This window comes from Exophiala xenobiotica (assembly GCF_000835505.1).
Source record: "Exophiala xenobiotica strain CBS 118157 unplaced genomic scaffold supercont1.7, whole genome shotgun sequence".
NCBI lineage: Eukaryota > Fungi > Ascomycota > Eurotiomycetes > Chaetothyriales > Herpotrichiellaceae > Exophiala > Exophiala xenobiotica.
Window position 1 is genome coordinate 3,270,733 of NW_013562488.1, and position 17,167 is coordinate 3,287,899.

Genomic DNA, 17,167 nt, shown 5'->3' on the forward strand with positions numbered 1-17,167 from the left:
GGGGGGGGGCAGGCCAAAGAAAGGACTACTATGAAGGGAGCGGCGAGATCTTGCTTGCAGAGAGCGAGGTGTAGCGCTCAATTTTTCCTTGTGCCATGATTGTCCGATTCTCATCAGCCTTGCCGTGAGGCTTCACAGCTTCGCTATTCCAGGCGCGTCCGGAAAGCTTTGGTGGTGAAATGCAGGAAGCTAGCTGCACTTCCTCAATGGTGAGCGAATATAAACGCCCCGGAATCGACATTGATGGGCAGGGGGGACCATGAGCCACGCTCTGGCATTGGGAGGCGCACTCAACGTCTCTTTCCGGCACTAACTTACGGAGGTTCTCCGTTGCCGCTATAGCCGGTTTGGTGATCGAGGTATTACAAACGAAGGTGACAATGCTGACACTCTCAAGCCACCACGTAGTATCGTTGTTTCGGCGCTTGGGCCTGAAGTCTTCGTGCGACTTTTCGTAGCCCGGATTCTTGCAGAGTCTTGGAGTACAGATACTGTGCCATATGGTCATGCAAGTCCTCGTAAGTCGAATAGTCGAAATACCGACACATATTGACCGCGCGGATCATACACCATTCTTCTTCCGGCATACCATCGGAGGACCAGCATGCTATAAGGAGAGACCAAAGCACAAAGCCGGCTTGCAGTTCGTAGAAAGGTTTCAAGCGTTGGTCGGGCACCACAGGCAAGCAATCCAACGTCCATCCGATGGCAGGGCACCAGTGCTCTAGGGCTGCCGCTTGAGCTTCGAGATGTCGTTTGACATTCTGTTTCGCTGTCTGGGGGCCGATCAAGGTACAAGCGTAGGCCATCAAGATCATCAGGCACACTCTTGCACACTCCGTACACTTGGTGACGATATTTGCAGGTCCGATGTTGTTCTCCGGAGCTATAGAAAGCAACGCCCGAAGAATCGCTCTGGCCTTCCTGCAAAGCCATTCTGCATCGAAGCACACTGCCAAAGGAGACAGCCAGACGACCTTGGCAATCTCAATACAGTCAACCAAGTCTGAAACGATCATGCCAAGTCTTCCAGGGAATGCTCCTGCTTTCAGGCCCACAGCAAGACGCGAACCCATTCGCACATCAAGGGTACGTGCGAGGTCGGCCATTGCATCGGTGAGGCCAAATGAACCCTTGGGCCCAGAAGGTACGACAAGACTGGTGGGGTTGGGAAGACCTTGGTATTTCAAGTTGTGAGCTGCTCGTTTAAGGGCCGCCATCCGCTCGGGTAACATCGGACCAGGGTCAAAAGTACTCTTCAGAATGGGTCGCTTTGCTGTAGACAGAGCAAGCTGATTATCCACATGAGCAGCTGTCTCTGAAATCCATCGGTCCAAATGTTGATCCAAGTCGAGCAAATGATATAGCTTGTCAACGATGAGTAGATTCTTTCTCGCATCGTCGTACAATCCATATTGGAGTTCACTAACGACGAGGTATAATATGTCGAGGATGGTCTGTTTGTCGACCGTACCAGAGCGCGAACAGCGCACCAGTTCTTCCTTCAGATACTGAGAGGCCGCAGCGCGTATCTCTTGGGGATCCTCCCCTGTTGGTGACACCGCGAAGACATGCTTCAAGCGGGCGGTCATGGCAGCCATCAAAGAGTACAGATGATGCTCCTTGAAGACGCTGCGCTGGACAACTGCCCCGATAGGAAATTGGGTAATGGTAGTGCGCACATGTGCAGGCAAGAAGGCCAGCTTGTAGTTGTTGCCGGAATATGGATAGATCCGCAAGGTGTACTGAAGCACCGTATGGATTTTGGGAGTAATACGCACAGGCGTACTCTTGAAGGGATCGACACAGTCGTAAGAAGTGAAATTAGCACGATACACTTGAGGGGCCAACTCAAGCACTTGTCCTTCCTCAGAATGCGTTGGACGATTATCCTGAAGGCCGTCTTCATAGCCATTGGTCGTGATGGTGTGCGACATAGGAAGTCCGTCGAATAGACGTTGTACTGGGTGGTTGTGTGTTAAGTCGGCCACAGGTAGAACACCAGACTGAGGTGTTGCCGGTATAGGTGTGGGCGGTATGGTTGACAAATTGTCGGTAGGTGATGATGATTGCGGTGACGATTCATCACTGCTCGAACTACCATCTTCTCAATGAAGCTGCACAGGGTCAATCTCACACTGGGACTCACCTCTGCAGGCCGTCTCTCCGATTCCAGCCATCAAGCGCAATGCGACGCGCAGAGGAGGAACTGGTCAAGGCCGAAGTGACCCTTTGTGCCTCAATCCTCCGAGTCCGGAAGTGTTGCGCATGGCGGTTGATCTCTTTAGCGACAGCGCCATCACTTTTGGAGAGAGATTTCGACTTCTGGGTTTTGTTAACGAAGAGAAAGGCAGTGTTTTTATTGCCATCGGGTCCGCGCTTCTTCATGGTTGTCCATGGGAGAGAGACTCGATGGCTGTATGTCTGTCTTGTAGAGGCGAAGTTTCAGGAGCCGTGACGTGGGGCCAAGACCGTCACACAGCCGGCAATCGAGTTCGAAATGATGGCGAAAGGCGTCCAGCCCAGAAGTTTTCTGCCAGATGAGAAGTACTGTACTCGAGACCGGCGAAGCACACTCGGAAGAGCAGACGATACAGTCGACTGACGTTGGGAATGCTGATGGATTTTGAGTCAGCAACGTTGTTTGCCCGAGAAGGGGCTCCCACATCCTCTCTTAGGTAACTTAGCAGGTGATGGCAGGTAGGGACGGCGTGGATGGCTCACGGGCTTCGTCCAGGCCAAGCATCAGCGTGGGAAAAATTGCCTAGGCTCTACCGGCTTAACGAGCATTTGCCCCGTTGGGCTCAACTACCTACCTTAGGTAACCCCGTAACTACCACCGTCACTCACGGTGTGCACAGTTAGGCAGGCCGTGGCCTGTGGCTGGCCCCTTCCTCCACTATTCACGTCAAATGGGCCATCCAACTGTCACTAAAATCCGGTAGCATCCGACGGGGAAGTTCTGGTCCTGTGCGGTGCGATTCATCCATCTGATGCTCTATCAATACTCCTGTACTCTGGCTCATTCTAGAGGTAAGCTCAAAGACGTGCTCTACTTCACGTTGCCCAGTCCAATGAAAGACACTCCCGATGCCTTGAAGCTCGCCTAAGCTCTTCCTTGCAGGAGGCTTATCCTTTGCCAGGCCAACTGAAGGCGGCCATCCGTCGACCTCATCCTGTGGTATTTGTCTTTATTGCATTTGACGCCTTCTCTCTTACCAATGGCACACACTGCTATTTCTGTTTCTAAAAAGCAAAGGCAGGGCAAAATCCTTCCACAAGGCTGACACCTAGTTGCCACACCGGTTTTATATGATTTCGGCATTCGCTGTAAGACCGTTGCCACTTCTCTTTCATGTCTGTCTCAAGGTGCGCTATTTCTTCCCCACTCGTACGATAATGCTGCTGCGATTGCTATCAAGGATTAAAGTGAGACTGCAGAATTCTGCCGTAAGCTGATTTGTGTACAATTCTATGCACGCTTTCCTGCAGGTTGAAGCAATTCTACAGGACCGACGCCTGTCTTCTTTGAGAATGGAAATCTTGACGAATAGAAAGAAAGCCTCGCAGTGTCCATCATGCGACATAATCCCCATGCAGGTTCTTGACCTGACGCGGTAGTTGGTAGCCAACCTATAATTGGAAGGGCCCGCCATCGTCTCGAGGGCATACTCCCTACATAGTAAAAGGACGTCGACCTCTTAGCTAGGATCGATCTGTCTGGCTGTTGTTGACCAGTAGAGCAGGCTGTATTTCAACGTTAGCTTACTCCGTACGGGGGTTCTTGTTATCGCATCAGCAACTTCAACCAACCGACGCTTTACCTCGAAAGCGAGGCAATACTAAATGGGGTTGGTCCTGTCCAAGACTAGAGCAATAAATCTCCATCTTTTGGACGACTATAGTGATACTACGTAGTTCTGGCCGACTGTTTCAATCTAGCATGGCTTTCGAGAGGCTCAGCTAACGGCTCATTAGGTCAGACTAATTTGAATTTGTAATTCTGAAACAGATTCACTGAGGCCTTCCTGGCTAGGGGCCTCCTGGCTAGAGGCCTCCTGGCTAGTTTATCAATACACACAAGGAAACCTGCCATAGCTCGTCCGAGAAAGAAAGTGTGTTGATGTCTGAACCCATTCACTGTCATCTATTTGCGAACAGTGCAGTGACGTCATTCGATGGGTGCCTGTGCTGGAGGCATGGGGGCTCACAGCGACTGGATACAAGCACATACAAGGCAACAGAAATGAATTGATGTCAGCTTAGAAATGTCTCTGCGTGGATTTGGCAATGCTTTGAGCTATGGAACGGCTGCTGTACATTCAGAGATGAAGTGATGTGCTGGTATCTCATCTTCTGGGCTGAGGCTGAGAGGTTCGTCTGGTGACATGGCCACGAAAGTAGGCAGCAAGTAGTTTGCAGTCAGAGACATCATGGCAATCCAACCTCGCTCCATGAGGGCATGAGTTGCAAAAGCACAGGAGACATCTCTGAAAGCGCAGGAGGATGTAAAAATTTGAATCTGCTGTTTCAAGGGCCAAGCATGAACACAACGGCCATCAGCACCTCAAAGCATCTCTGCCTCTGACTCGCTGCCTCTTCGATTGGCTTGATTTCTGATTGCTTTATGTTGCACGATACTGGAAAGAAAAGCTGTAGTCCAAACGCCATTGTGCAGAAAGCAAGTGTCGGTCTTGCCCATTCCGCTGAGTACACCATAGCTGACTTCATCAACGCGTCAAAAGACACTTTCCACGATGTCTGCTCACTCAAGATTGACCGAAGGTATTCTCGCCCGAATATCTGCCAATTTGTCAGCCAAAGATCCGTGTGTAATTGGTGGGGGGTATGAACATACGTGATGTATAGGAAACCATCCTCATCTTTGTGCTCTTCGTAGATGCTGCTCATGAGAGCGGCTGTGGGAGGTAGGACTTCATCAACGAAGATGAAGATGGCCTTCTCAGGGCTGAGCTTGATGCGCTTGCGGATAACGTAGACGAATTGACCGACGGTCAGATCGGCGGGGACGAGGTACTTCTTCTTGTCGATAGTAGCAATGTCGGATTTCTCGACCTTTTCGCAGATGACCTACGATGAATAGTCAGACACTGTCATGAAGGGAGCAGGACTGAGCAAAGGTAGACTTACTGGGATGCGGTCGGCGTATTTCTGACGAATACGTTCGGCTTCTGCCTTGCGCTTCTCGAAGGGGTGCTCGTCTTTGAATTTGGAACGCATCGTGGAAGATGAGAGGTCCTGGCTTTGTCGGTCGGTCGATCTGGGGAGATAGGTGGGTGTTTCGAGTGTAGCTGGTTGAGGATGGATGTAGGGAAGATGGAGTGAAATGGGAAGGTTGGTCGGTGAGTGACGGGATGGATGAGGCGCGCAGGCAGGCAGTTTAGGCGTAATTCCAGTAAGAGGCGAGGATCTCAGGGTCAGTGCAGTGTTGCCCCGCCTTCACTCAACCCTCAGCCACTCGCACTTCACCCTGTTGTCAGATGAATCGTAACTGCAGCCTGATATCACTATGCAACCCTAGAAGATATTCCAGCACGAGGCTTGCCTATTACTATGTCTGAATGACCTGGTCTCAGTGACTCCATAGACGGAAGATCACAGGAACAGGAAGTGTGATGTGTCTTTGTGGCCTACGCCTTTGTTGACTCATGGCGTAGCCCTTTGTCCACTAACAGCCGAGGACTCCAACAAGGCTTGGACAACGATCTCCAGCATGGCTCGTCAGATCGATTGCGGTCGGAAGCTCTACAGGTACAACTGTGGACTCTGTCCCGAAGCCACCTTTGTCCACCCAAATATTATTGACACTGATCATGATGCCTCTCCACTCTCCATATGGCAGTATCGTGGTATGATATATCACGCGTCGGATGCCTCCGCTGCGGAGAACGATGTACATAGTAATACGGCTGGCAAAGAGCAATAGGAGTTTTTTGAGCGTGGATTTCTCTCGCACTTATATCAATAACATTTTCTATATTACCCGAGCCCTGGTGCTTGTATATTCCCTCTTGCTTTTTCAATGTCTTGATATGTAGCCACTCTTCCAGAAGTCCTTCGTTCTGTGTACGGCGTCTGGTCCTCTCTATTACTATGTCCGTACCTAAGCCATCCTCGAGCTCACTGCGAGCTATGAACGCTTCATACCTCCGACCAGGAGCCCTTCGAAATGCCTGCTCTGTACAGTCGCGTTGCCGCTTCTCACCGAGTCGAAGATGCCTATCTACAGCTCCATTGCCACAAAGTCGTCAACCTGGCTGGCGACCCTACCTGCGAACATCGGTCGGTGCCGTGTCCTTTGGAATTCTGATATACACCATGGCCAACAACAATACAGCGTCGAACGACTCACCGCCTGTGCAGCCAGTTTCGTTGGCGGAAGTGGACGAGGTGACCAAGAGAAGGACCAAAATCACCCGCAACTCGCCCATGAGACTGCGTATGGAGGCTCTGATTGAAGAACATCAAAACCGCATAGTGTTTGCGCTGGAGAACATTGACGGTAAGAAGTTCAAACGTGATCAATGGACAAGGCCGCACGGTGGAGGAGGTACCTCCTGCGTCCTACAGGACGGAAATGTGTTCGAAAAAGCCGGAGTCAATACCAGTATCGTGTACGGCGAGCTCCCTCGTCCGGCCATCGAGAAGATGCGAGCGGACCACAAGTCTTTCGTCGACTCAGACGTCGACAAGCTGAACTTCTTCGCTGCAGGAATTTCGCTGGTTCTACACCCACATAACCCGATGGCCCCTACAGTCCACCTCAATTACCGATACTTCGAGACCTCTGATCCCCGAGACCCTGTCAATGCGACCGGCACATCACAAACAAATTGGTGGTTTGGAGGAGGTACAGACTTGACACCGTGCTATCTGTTCGAAGAAGACGCGAAACATTTCCACAAGACTATCAAGGCTGCGTGTGACAAGCATGACAAAGACTACTACCCCAGATTCAAGAAGTGGTGCGATGATTACTTCAAGATCGAACACAGAAAAGAGTCTAGAGGCATAGGTGGTATTTTCTTTGACGATTTGGATGCTAGCTCACAACCCAGCTCCAAGAACCCTCAGGAGGACCTTTTTCAGTTTGTCGTATCCGGTCTAGAATCCTTCCTACCTTCCTACCTACCCATCATCAAGAAGAGAAAGGACATGCCATTTCTGCCAGAGCACAAGAAATGGCAACAAATCCGACGTGGGAGGTACGTCGAGTTCAACCTCATCTACGACCGTGGAACCAGCTTCGGCCTGCGAACGCCGGGAGCCAGAGTCGAGAGTATTCTCATGAGTCTGCCATTGACAGCTCGTTGGGAATATATGCATCCAATCTGTGGTACTGGGCTCCCAGAAAACGTGGAGGAAGAAGATGACGGCCAGCACGAGAAGGAAAAGGAACTTATGGACGTTCTCAAACATCCCAAAGACTGGGCATGATCATCCTCCAATCGCTGCATCAGGGACATGTTGGTGGATGCGCAAGTGCCGCTATTGCGAAAAGCATGCTGTTGGCCACGGAGCTCCTCAGAAGGGCCAGGTTGTTTGGGCGAATCAATGATCCAAATGGGTTACAGGGCATTATTTGCAAGCCTCTGGTTCCAAGCATGATCTTTGGGAGGGGTCGTTGGTCTGATATCAAGAAGAAGAGAATTGAAGATGTTGATTGTAATACCACTTTTGTACAGAGCAATCTGAGATCTAAAAGCGATTTGTGCCCCAAGCACTTGGTGAAAACGACTTCTACAGACCATATCTTTTCAGGCTTTCCTCCATCTGCCAGTTTGCCCTCGAGGTCCACAGAAGTCCAAGTCAGAAAGCGGCGGACCTATTCTTGACCGAAAGCACTCTACCTTACTTAAAGGATACCCGGGGATACCCACCACTTCTCTGAGTAATACTGTACCTCGATACGAAAAGCCATCCCGGCACCAGCATCAGATGCCAAGAGTTTCGAGCATGCTGACCATCAAATAGCTGCGTCTGCGACTCATTCTGTTTCCAATCATGGGTCCGTCTACAAAGTTGACCACATGTTCAGCTACCAGTGACTCAGCGAGCAACGGGCACCGAAACTCGATGTGCGCTCGCCCCGGTTTCCATCACCCCGACGGGTCAGGCAAGCGCTGCAGCCTGTTTGGTGCGGCGGATATGGCTTCTAGCCCCGGCGTAACAACTCTGCACTTGCTACTACCAAGGTGCCTCAGCCTACCGGACCTTCAACATCTTCATGTTGAGACTATCTTCAGCATCGCCTCGGCCTGCTTGTCCTAGCATACGGATGAGGAGACTCCCACCCCGGCTGACTCACTGCTGCCGGAAACACCAACAGTGTGCTACCATTTCCCTACGGTTATGGAAACCGCAATGTGTTCGATCTATTTTGCGTACACCTAACCACCTTGACTTGCCAAGTGATGCAAGCTTTTGCCATCCAGCATGGTCGCTCATCTGGATTGGATCTCTCTGCTTTTCGCAATTTCACAGCCCGCGAGGGCATTAGGCTGTGCTATCTGCTAGGTTTGTTCTTCGTTCAAAAAACATTGGTCCATTGGGACATCAGCTCGTCGGGAGAAACCCCAGAATGGCTTGCGTACCCGTGTGCTGGCTTGTTCCTCGAATAGGAGTCTTTTAATTTTCTGATGGCTTGCATGGCCGTTGCTTGTCCCGAACGGAAGGCTGGGCAAGTGATAAAATACAGGCTGACTGTGCTGAAGATGGTAGTGAAACTGCAATAGTTGCTGCGGCTCGACTGTCAGCTTTGCATCTTGAGACGGTATAAGAGGAGCATTTTACTGCCCGTCCGGGCACTTGATCACACATCACACAATACTGTTTCACTCTCAGCTGCCTTAGAGATGCAGACAAGGCTATTTTCTGCCCTTTTAGGCACTGCATTGATTGGCCATGCATTGGCCGATCCTCTCGCAAAATGGCTGGGTGTATGGTCTGATATCCTTCCAAAACGACCATTCCGCTGACTTTGATCAGGACGGCGATTGTCCATGGGCTGGAAAGACAGCAGCCGGATCACATCCTTCAAGAGATATGCCAAATACTGGTGCGTCTGGTGCGCCAGGATGTTGACAACGCTGAACAAGCATCAGGCGTCACGAGATACTACGACTTCACGATTGCTCGTGCAACATTGGCACCTGACGGAGTACAGCAGTCCATGATTGTCGTAAATGGACAATTTCCTGGACCTCTCATCGAAGCGAATTGAGGCGACTGGTACGTGTCGACCTCGGCTGTCCAGGTTTATAACTGAGCGGTTATAGGATCGAAGTCAATGTCCACAATGCCATTCAAGGTCCTGAAGATCTGACGTCTATTCACTGGCATGGCCTTAATCAGCCTGGAACACCGTTCTATGATGGCGTCGTCACAGTGGCACAGTGTCCGATTGCTCCTGGCACCAATTTGACATACCGGTACCGGGCAGATGAGTACGGTGTAAGTATATCTCAGCTTTCCGATGTTCTCCCCAAGTTTCTTGTCAGGCCAGCGGAAGACCAAAACATTGCGCGTGATCTTGTGTGGATGGCTCTTTCGCGAGGCTCCACGAGTTTCTCACGTTGTATCGTCTTTGACCTGCCTGACAATCCACAATCTACTTCATGCATGCGCTGACGTTGTTTGTAGACATCTTGGTATCATGCGCACTACAGTGCACAGTACGCATCCGGGCTGCAAGGCCCAATTGTCATCCACGGTCCTGCAGACTACGTGGAGTACGACGTCGACCTTGGTGTCATCCAGGTCACCGACTGGTTCCACGATACATACGACCATCTGGTCGATTTGGTCCTGACACCCACAGACACTGGCCTCCCATATCGACCATTCTCTGATTCCAACCTCGTTGCCGGCGTTGGCCAATATCCATGTGCGAACGTGACCAACGGCGCTCCCTGTTCCGTCCCGGCATACGCATCATGGGAGTTCGAGCAGGGCAAAACGTACCGCCTCCGCTTCGTCAACACCGGCGCTTCAGCCTTCGAGACCATCTCCATCGACGGCCACACTCTTACCGTGATTGCCAATGACTTCGTTCCGGTCCAGCCGTACCAGACACAGTACATTACTCTGGGAGTTGGTCAGCGCACCGACGTGCTTGTCACAGCCAGCGCCGCCCCAGGGTCATACTGGCTCCGCGCCTACAACCAGCCTCAATGCGGCGATTCCAACGGCCCAGACGGTCGTGGCGTCATCTACTACTCCGGCGTCGACCCGAAAACCACGCCCATCGACACCGGCACTCCTCCACCAGTCAACGCACACTGTCAGAACGACGCGCTGGCGAGCACGGTGCCCATGTACGCCATCCCCGCCGCCGAACCCGACACCACCATCACTCTGACCATCTCCGGCTCGCCCAACACAACCGGCGCCTTCCACTGGACATTCAATGACGTCGCGTACAACGGGCAACTCGATGCCCCGCTGCTCTTCGATGCCGTGCAGTCGTCATCAGCCACGACTTTCGCGCCGACAAGTAACGTGTACAACGTCGGCACCAACGGCACGGTCCGGATTGTAGTCTACAACACCCTGCCCGCGCCGCACCCGATGCATCTTCACGGGCACGATTTCCAGGTCCTCGCCGAAGGCACAGGCACGTGGGACGGGACGATCGTCAACGCGGCGAACCCACAGCGTCGCGACGTACACATGTCATGGTCCGGCGCGAACGCATCAGACCCGAGCGTCGGAAACAACTACATGGTCGTGCAATTCGAGGCCGACAACCCGGGCATGTGGCCGTTCCATTGTCACATCGCCTGGCATCTGAGCGCCGGGATGGCCGTGATGATCCTCGAACGGCCCGACGAGGTGGCGAAACTCGAAATCCCCGGCCCCGTGAGCACCACGTGTGATCTGTTCAAGAGCTGGGAGGCCACGAACCCGACGACGAGCGTGGATGACGGGCTCAAGAAGAGAGATCTGGCGAAACGCATGGTCGATTATATGAAGGGCGCCGGCGAGCATGTGGTTAGACATGTGGACAAGCATATGAAGCGGGGCGTCAGGGGCTGGGGGCATGTTCATGAGAGGGAGCTGTAAGGTATCGATCGATTAGGGGCCTTGCGATGGTATTTCAGACGTCTTGGATGAGAGCTGGTAAGATGGTGTGATCAGATGTATCGAGTGAAGAGATGATGACGTATGGATCAAAAAGTCGTTGAGTAAAGCGAGCCTGGGTAGACAAGGGTCAAGAGAAGAGCATGGAGCATGGAGGATACATGGCAAGTATGAGGGTCCGCGGGATATAACGAATGCATTGGACATAGACGTGATCTTTCCTTTTAGCTATCAAGATTGACTCATTATTCCAATTTGGAAAGGCCTTCTGTTCAACCTTCAAGATTGTACCTCAAGTTAAGCGCAGAGATAACGAGAAAGTGCATGACTAGATACCTGTCATCTTGGGAGCATTCTCGCCGTGGTAGGCTTAGGTCAAGGACCCTGATTCTTCCTTTCCCAAGTTCCAGGTAGAGCTCTGAATTCCAGGCTGACGATTGTGCCCCTCGCCAAACCTTTGTTATTTTCATCGCTCACTGACTGCTCCCCCAGCACCACCACCGTTTCTCTGCTGGCTTTCCCCTCGGGCGTCAAAGTACCGACTTCTCAACGCCTGGCTGATGCCGCTGACTCTACCAGCGACACCTCCACCAGGCATGGTCATCGTCGTATTTCCCATGCCACTGAGAAGAGCTTCCTCCAACGCGCTCTGCGTGACGCTCGCATCGTCGAGGTCGGAGAACGAGGAGCCCATGCTCGGCGACGTGTCGGAGCCCGGGCCGCGACGTGGCGAGGACTGTAGAAGGGCACGATGAGGGGGCGATAGCGGGTTAGACACGCGTGGGACGTTGGATTGTGTCTGGACGGTTTGGGCTGGATTGGTGTTGCTCGGTGGACGAGACAGGTTTGTAGGCGACGATGGTGAGGATGTAGATGAAGCCGCGTCCTGCTTTCGTGGTTGCACGGGCGTGGGTGGTTCGACCGTCGGAGAGCTTACACGCTCGGATGTGATGTGGCGCGTGGCGCTTGGGCGGGTGGCTTGCCCCTGACTCTGGACGTTGACATTGCCTCGTAGAGTTGCGCTGGGGTCTTGTTGGGAGGAGGATGCTCTCCGCCCTTTTGGTTCTGCGGGATTAGAGCTTGGATTGGCGAAGGGAAGAAAGGACGGTTCGTCCTCATCGTCATCATCATCTCCATCTGACTGGTGGGCTTGCTGCTGGTTTGGTTCGGCCGCCGAGGCTCCGCGATGAGATTGGCGCTGTGAAAGTGCTCGACGATGAATTGCGGATGGGTTGGGACGGCGAGCGGCGATGCGGGACTGGGTCATATCGTCTTCTGAGTCGGAGGACTGTGGTTGGGGGTTTCTCGGCTGGCCTGGGGACCGAGCTAATTGATGCTGAATACTTCCTCTTCGTGACTGTGTCGTGGAAGTGGGTGCGTCGTCCTTAGAGGACTGCCGTGAAATCGGCCTCGAAGTGCCTGGGGGCCCTCTGGCTTGCGAAGGGCCTGCTGCTTGGCCGGATATGCTTCGAAAGGGTAGTGAAGTTCTGCTTTTTGCAGGAGTTCCAGGGGTACTGTCTCCTCCAGTAGTGACAGGGCTTCCCAGTGCTTGCGTCGACAGCCTGGAGGGAACACGTGACCCGCCGCTACCGGCTCTCTTCATCGCCTGGCCTCCCACCATACTGGCCGACACTGAGCCTGGGACCGGAGATGGTGTGGCGGACTGTCTGGATCCGACACGCCGCATTTGAGCCCGCACTTGAGATAGTTGACGCTCGTAGAGCCATGCGGCTTGTTGAAGGAGGAAGGATTGACTGACCTCGAATTGTTCGGATAGTGAGCGCCAATCGATCTCATTTCCTTTGGCTTGACGAGATATAATGTTCCATAAAGCACTCTCCTTTGCCGCCGACCATGCTACTGGTGGTGGATCGACGAATTCGCCGCGGTTGAAGGGTAGCCGGATGAAGACGGTAAAATGGTTCTCGATACCGGCCATGGTAGTCAGCCTCACTGCTTCAGTGATCAATACTTTGACATCGAATGTATCAAGTTGGTGTATGATGATTCGGCGAGTCTCAAATCGAAGGGCTCCGAACACGATGTCGATGCTGAACCTGTAATGAGTTGCACACAAGGAAACGCCGCATATGAAGTCGAGTTGGGTGTCCCGGGGTGTGGCTTGAACACCTAGACTGTGGCGTTCCACTGATGTGGCTGACAGAGCTGCGCCACTCTGTTGGGGGCCCAAGAAACGCGTTGCACTGTGATTGTCAAAACACTCCTTCCTTTCTTCCTCAAGTTCCCAGCTGATATTGAGCCTTTCAATGGCAGAGATTCATCGATGTTTGTCCGTGTCCGGAATGCGACATGTGGAATGATAATATGTGTGGACCGCAAGACGTCGTTGATGAGTCTGTCATTCGCGCGGTCCTTGACTCCGGTAGGTTCCAACTTCTGGTGCGTCGTGAGTCTACGGAATTTATCCTTTGTCTCATGCGCGCTGAGCTATCCGCGTAGGGACCATGGTAAGGTATTCAGTGTCGTTGCTTTCTGATGGAGAACGGTACGATTACGGGTTGTAGAGCTTTGGCATGAAAGGATTCTTGATCCCTTCTTCCGTCACAACTGACCAAGACGGGCTCCCATGGTTGATGGTGTCAGTGGCAGGGCTATACTGAAAATTGCGTGTTCGATATGCTGACAGACAAGGGCCTTACTGAAATGATTGCATTTACTTGTGTTTCGCTGTTCATCGCCAGGACGAACTTTAGTCCCACGAGACGATGTCGTCCCACAACCCTACCTTCTCTCCCTCTTTACACAGAGTCTGACTCTTCCCAGGAAAATCTCTGTTAGGCCAGATCACGATCAATTACCGGCTCGTTGGTGGACTCTACCAAACTTTTTCTTCGTTGTCGGTGATTTGTCAAGCTGTGAGACAAGAGTGGCAGAAGGTCCTCATGGTCCTCATGGTCCTCAGGGCTTCACCATAAATATGTCCATCACGACTCGCGACTTTGCCGTACCCTAGACAACGTGCGTCTTGCTTCTCTTCACCGCCTGGCTATTGTTGTGCAGCTATTTACAGCTGTCACGAAATATTCCACATTCGATTTCACAACACGACAGCCTGCGGACAGATTTTGCAATCATAAGGTACTTGGCCACTTGCCAACAGTCCACCACACTTTCAAAACGCAATCCCCCACTGCAACGCGGTTTTCAAGACTAATTCCAGCTCCGCAAGTCTGCGAACCTTCCCATCGCGCGGAGAGACACTCTAACGTTCAACCTTAAACGCCGGCACAGTCGATCTCTCGACAAATCGAGACCATCCAACACAATGTGCTTCAAATGGCTCTGCCGTGAGTGCAAACAAGACAAATACGACTATTGCAAAGAGTATCTCTACGATGGAGGCGAGTGGTGCGACGTCATTATCGAGATCCCATGGGACGAAAAGCACCAGAGATGCGTGACCTGCATGACCATTCGTGGCGCGATCAACAGACTCAACGCCATGGTGGAGTGGGAACCATGGTGGGTCACTCATGGCAAGGCCGGCGAGCCAGAGAAACCCGCTTGGGAGCTGGAGGCAGAGCTGGAGGCAAAGAAGGAGGCAGAGAAGGAGGGTATCTACGACAGCGAGGGAGAGGATTCCGATGGTTACACCAAGGCTGAGCGCAAGGAGATCCGGGTCAAGGCACAAGAAGCCGTGGCCAAGCGATGGGAGGCTTTGAAGCAGGAGCAGGTCGAGAAGGACAACGTGGCTGTCGAAGTGTTTACTCCAGAGACCGACAGCGAGTCAAAGTAAAGGTCACCACTGTTGGAAGCCTGCGAAAGTTATGTTTGTTGGAAAGTGCATACGCTCTGTCACGACATGTGACTGAATACATATTATTGCGCAAAAAGAGGGTTTTGTCTTACTCTCGGTCCTCTTGTCTAACAGCTCGATGGGGATTGATATACTCTTGACTTGCAAGCAGTAGTATAGCCTCTGTGTCCGTCGTGTCTCCATTGTTGTGATCTACACATCCGATTTTGCGGACTGTATTTCCGTCAAAAATGCACCTTCCTGTGCTCTTGTCCATGCTCCATATGTGTTCGGAGGTCGACATCAGCGTAGGACAGACTTGATGCTGCATGGACCCGCAAACCCTTAGCGAGTCCTCCCAACACCTTGATGATGGCGAGCGTCAGAAGCTCATCGCAGATTGTCTGCTTCTCGCGAAAGACACTTCTGGATCCATCAGTGCCTCATTCTCGTTGGTCAGTGTTGAGGGCCATGGCACCAGTACCATGGTTTGACAACAGGCTCCAGCAAGAGGCGAACAGGTCCCTCAGCCTGCACATTCTCTTTCTTTGTTCACACAATCTTCTGCCTTCTTACCAAAGGACCCCCTTCGCTCACCGACCTGCACTGCTCGGGAAATCGATAATGAAAACGCGCATTCACACAAGATCTGCCTCTCTCGAACAATTACCTTCCCAGCTCCCTTCACTCACAAGGTACGGAGGCAACTTCGTCGCAAAGGCGCATTCGGTACCTTTCATTCACATACCATCTTCTCAGATATTGCGGAAATTCCATCCTCAAACGCTCAGGAATCCATGTCTTCCACTCCGGACGTATTCGGGACCATGGTCGTATCCGAAGCGAGGCCCACCTCGAAGTCATGGATCACCCTATTCGCTGGGAGGAGACCACAAAAATCCGGTGCAGTCAGTAAAGGCGCCGTCCAGACAATCAAGACAGTATCAGAGCCGGATATATCGCCGAAGGATATCAAGAACAATAACAATAACAACGACACCGGCAGCGGCAGCGGTAGCGATATGGCAAGACGTCCACTTCAACAACATGCGACCAGGCCCCTCAGACAACGGACGTACAACAGATTCCGACTCACGCTGGACTCATTCTCCGCCGTCTACGGCTCAGACGGGCCCCGACTATACTGGGAGCATACCATAAAGGACACCAAACGAGCCATCGTTGCGGCCAAAACAGATAGGACCGGGGTGAACGCCAACAAACAATACGCCACCTCCACCGCCGCCTTGGAGAAGGCTCTAGAGCGCAATCAGGAGGCATACGAATTTGAGAAGAAATGTACCATGCTGGTACTACGAGAACCGCCTGCAAGGGGCTTGGAAATGGTCCACGTCGCCGCACCACCAGATAGAGGTGTCTCCGGGTACCGAGTGATATGGGCAAAAAGGATGGAACATACGAGGGCATGCGTCAAGGACAAGGTAGATGAGATGCCAATACCCAACCCTAAAAACATGAGACTTGTGAACATCAACGGGAAGAAGGTCATGATGAAGAAGTATCCTTTTGACGCGGAGTACGTTTGGCGAAAGGATGAGCAGGGACAGAAGAGGGTCAGAAAGCAGATCGACAACAAGTGCAATGAACCGACTTGTTGGTCCAAAGACAAGACGTGTCTGGCTTGCAAAGCTCGCAGACCGAGCCGTCTATCATCGTTGTCGGTGACAGCGGAAGACGTCGAGTATCCTGTCTTCACTCAAGAAATTGCGCGGTGGACGACCGCAGACCTCGGTCAATCCACGGTTTATGATGCGCTGTCAGCACACATTGCGGCCTTGACGAGGCAATACAACTGGGAGGGCGAGGTCTGGCATGAGGCAATCTCGGTCATCGACCAGCTTCGATCGAGACCGGACCTCACCGTGCCGTGTGGGAACGGGTATCAAGTGTCAGGGCAAGAGATCCCGGATGCTGAGAGGGTGAAGAAAATGGCCACCAAGAGATTGGTCACAGGGCTCACGGCTAAACTGAGGAGGATGGCGAGGGTCTACGATGAGGCGGTGAAGGAATTCGGGGATGCTGAAGGAACAGACAGGCCGAACATATGCGCCGGGAGAAATGAGGTTAAGGGTCTTGAGAGACTGGTTGAGATATTGTTAGCTGGACAGACGCGAGACCTGGGGGTGATAATCTGATGTCGTTGGACACACGGAGGAAATATGGAAGGCAGCAGGCACTAGGCAGGACAGATATGAGGATGTGAAGGTGTGAAGGTGTGAAGGTGTGAAGGTGTGAAGGTGTGAAGGTGTGAAGGTGTGAAGGTGTGAAGGTGTGAAGGTGTGAAGG

The 17,167-nt window shown here is 52.4% G+C and overlaps 7 protein-coding genes across 7 annotated transcripts; 4 read left to right on the plus strand and 3 right to left on the minus strand.

Annotated features, from left to right (window-relative positions):
• Window positions 1-3: 3 nt before the first annotated feature.
• PV05_11918 (uncharacterized protein) lies at window positions 4-2,674 on the minus strand. The gene is made up of 2 exons (XM_013455451.1): window positions 2,150-2,674; window positions 4-2,097 (listed from the first exon to the last, which is right to left on the minus strand). Exons 1-2 carry the CDS (start codon window positions 2,386-2,388, stop codon window positions 393-395), a joined length of 1,944 nt encoding a protein of 647 aa, XP_013310905.1. The 5' UTR covers window positions 2,389-2,674; the 3' UTR covers window positions 4-392.
• Window positions 2,675-4,192: 1,518 nt separating this feature from the next.
• On the minus strand, window positions 4,193-5,680 carry PV05_11919 (uncharacterized protein). The gene is made up of 3 exons (XM_013455452.1): window positions 5,152-5,680; window positions 4,859-5,091; window positions 4,193-4,803 (listed from the first exon to the last, which is right to left on the minus strand). The coding sequence occupies exons 1-3, from the start codon at window positions 5,239-5,241 to the stop codon at window positions 4,770-4,772; spliced, it is 357 nt and encodes a 118-aa protein (XP_013310906.1). The 5' UTR covers window positions 5,242-5,680; the 3' UTR covers window positions 4,193-4,769.
• Window positions 5,681-5,963: 283 nt separating this feature from the next.
• PV05_11920 (uncharacterized protein) lies at window positions 5,964-7,807 on the plus strand. The gene has a single exon (XM_013455453.1). It carries the CDS (start codon window positions 6,115-6,117, stop codon window positions 7,456-7,458), a length of 1,344 nt encoding a protein of 447 aa, XP_013310907.1. The 5' UTR covers window positions 5,964-6,114; the 3' UTR covers window positions 7,459-7,807.
• A 1,216-nt stretch (window positions 7,808-9,023) lies between these two features.
• Window positions 9,024-11,345, plus strand: PV05_11921 (uncharacterized protein; the record flags this gene model as incomplete). The annotated part of the gene is made up of 3 exons (XM_013455454.1): window positions 9,024-9,079; window positions 9,300-9,474; window positions 9,664-11,345. 3 exons carry the CDS (start codon window positions 9,024-9,026, stop codon window positions 11,083-11,085), a joined length of 1,653 nt encoding a protein of 550 aa, XP_013310908.1. The 3' UTR covers window positions 11,086-11,345.
• PV05_11922 (uncharacterized protein) lies at window positions 11,285-13,053 on the minus strand. Its single transcript, XM_013455455.1, has one exon. The coding sequence runs from the start codon at window positions 13,040-13,042 to the stop codon at window positions 11,570-11,572; it is 1,473 nt and encodes a 490-aa protein (XP_013310909.1). The 5' UTR covers window positions 13,043-13,053; the 3' UTR covers window positions 11,285-11,569.
• A 1,336-nt stretch (window positions 13,054-14,389) lies between these two features.
• On the plus strand, window positions 14,390-14,860 carry PV05_11923 (uncharacterized protein; the record flags this gene model as incomplete). The annotated part of the gene is made up of 1 exon (XM_013455456.1): window positions 14,390-14,860. The coding sequence occupies one exon, from the start codon at window positions 14,390-14,392 to the stop codon at window positions 14,858-14,860; it is 471 nt and encodes a 156-aa protein (XP_013310910.1).
• Window positions 14,861-15,657: 797 nt separating this feature from the next.
• PV05_11924 (uncharacterized protein) lies at window positions 15,658-17,016 on the plus strand (the record flags this gene model as incomplete). The annotated part of the gene is made up of 1 exon (XM_013455457.1): window positions 15,658-17,016. One exon carries the CDS (start codon window positions 15,658-15,660, stop codon window positions 17,014-17,016), a length of 1,359 nt encoding a protein of 452 aa, XP_013310911.1.
• Between the last annotated feature and the right edge of the window lie 151 nt (window positions 17,017-17,167).

What these genes read in the sequence shown, in the direction of transcription:
- PV05_11918 (XM_013455451.1), bottom strand. Translation starts at nt 2,388, where the DNA reads ATGAAGAAGCGCGGACCCGATGGCAATAAAAACACTGCCTTTCTCTTC. An exon ending in CGGAGAGACGGCCTGCAGAG is followed by an intron (nt 2,098 to 2,149) that starts GTGAGTCCCAGT and finishes AGAAGATGGTAG; the next exon opens with TTCGAGCAGTGATGAATCGT.
- PV05_11919 (XM_013455452.1), bottom strand. Translation starts at nt 5,241, where the DNA reads ATGCGTTCCAAATTCAAAGACGAGCACCCCTTCGAGAAGCGCAAGGCA. An exon ending in AATACGCCGACCGCATCCCA is followed by an intron (nt 5,092 to 5,151) that starts GTAAGTCTACCT and finishes TATTCATCGTAG; the next exon opens with GTCATCTGCGAAAAGGTCGA. An exon ending in GATGGTTTCCTATACATCAC is followed by an intron (nt 4,804 to 4,858) that starts GTATGTTCATAC and finishes ACAAATTGGCAG; the next exon opens with ATATTCGGGCGAGAATACCT.
- PV05_11920 (XM_013455453.1), top strand. Translation starts at nt 6,115, where the DNA reads ATGTCCGTACCTAAGCCATCCTCGAGCTCACTGCGAGCTATGAACGCT.
- PV05_11922 (XM_013455455.1), bottom strand. Translation starts at nt 13,042, where the DNA reads ATGGCCGGTATCGAGAACCATTTTACCGTCTTCATCCGGCTACCCTTC.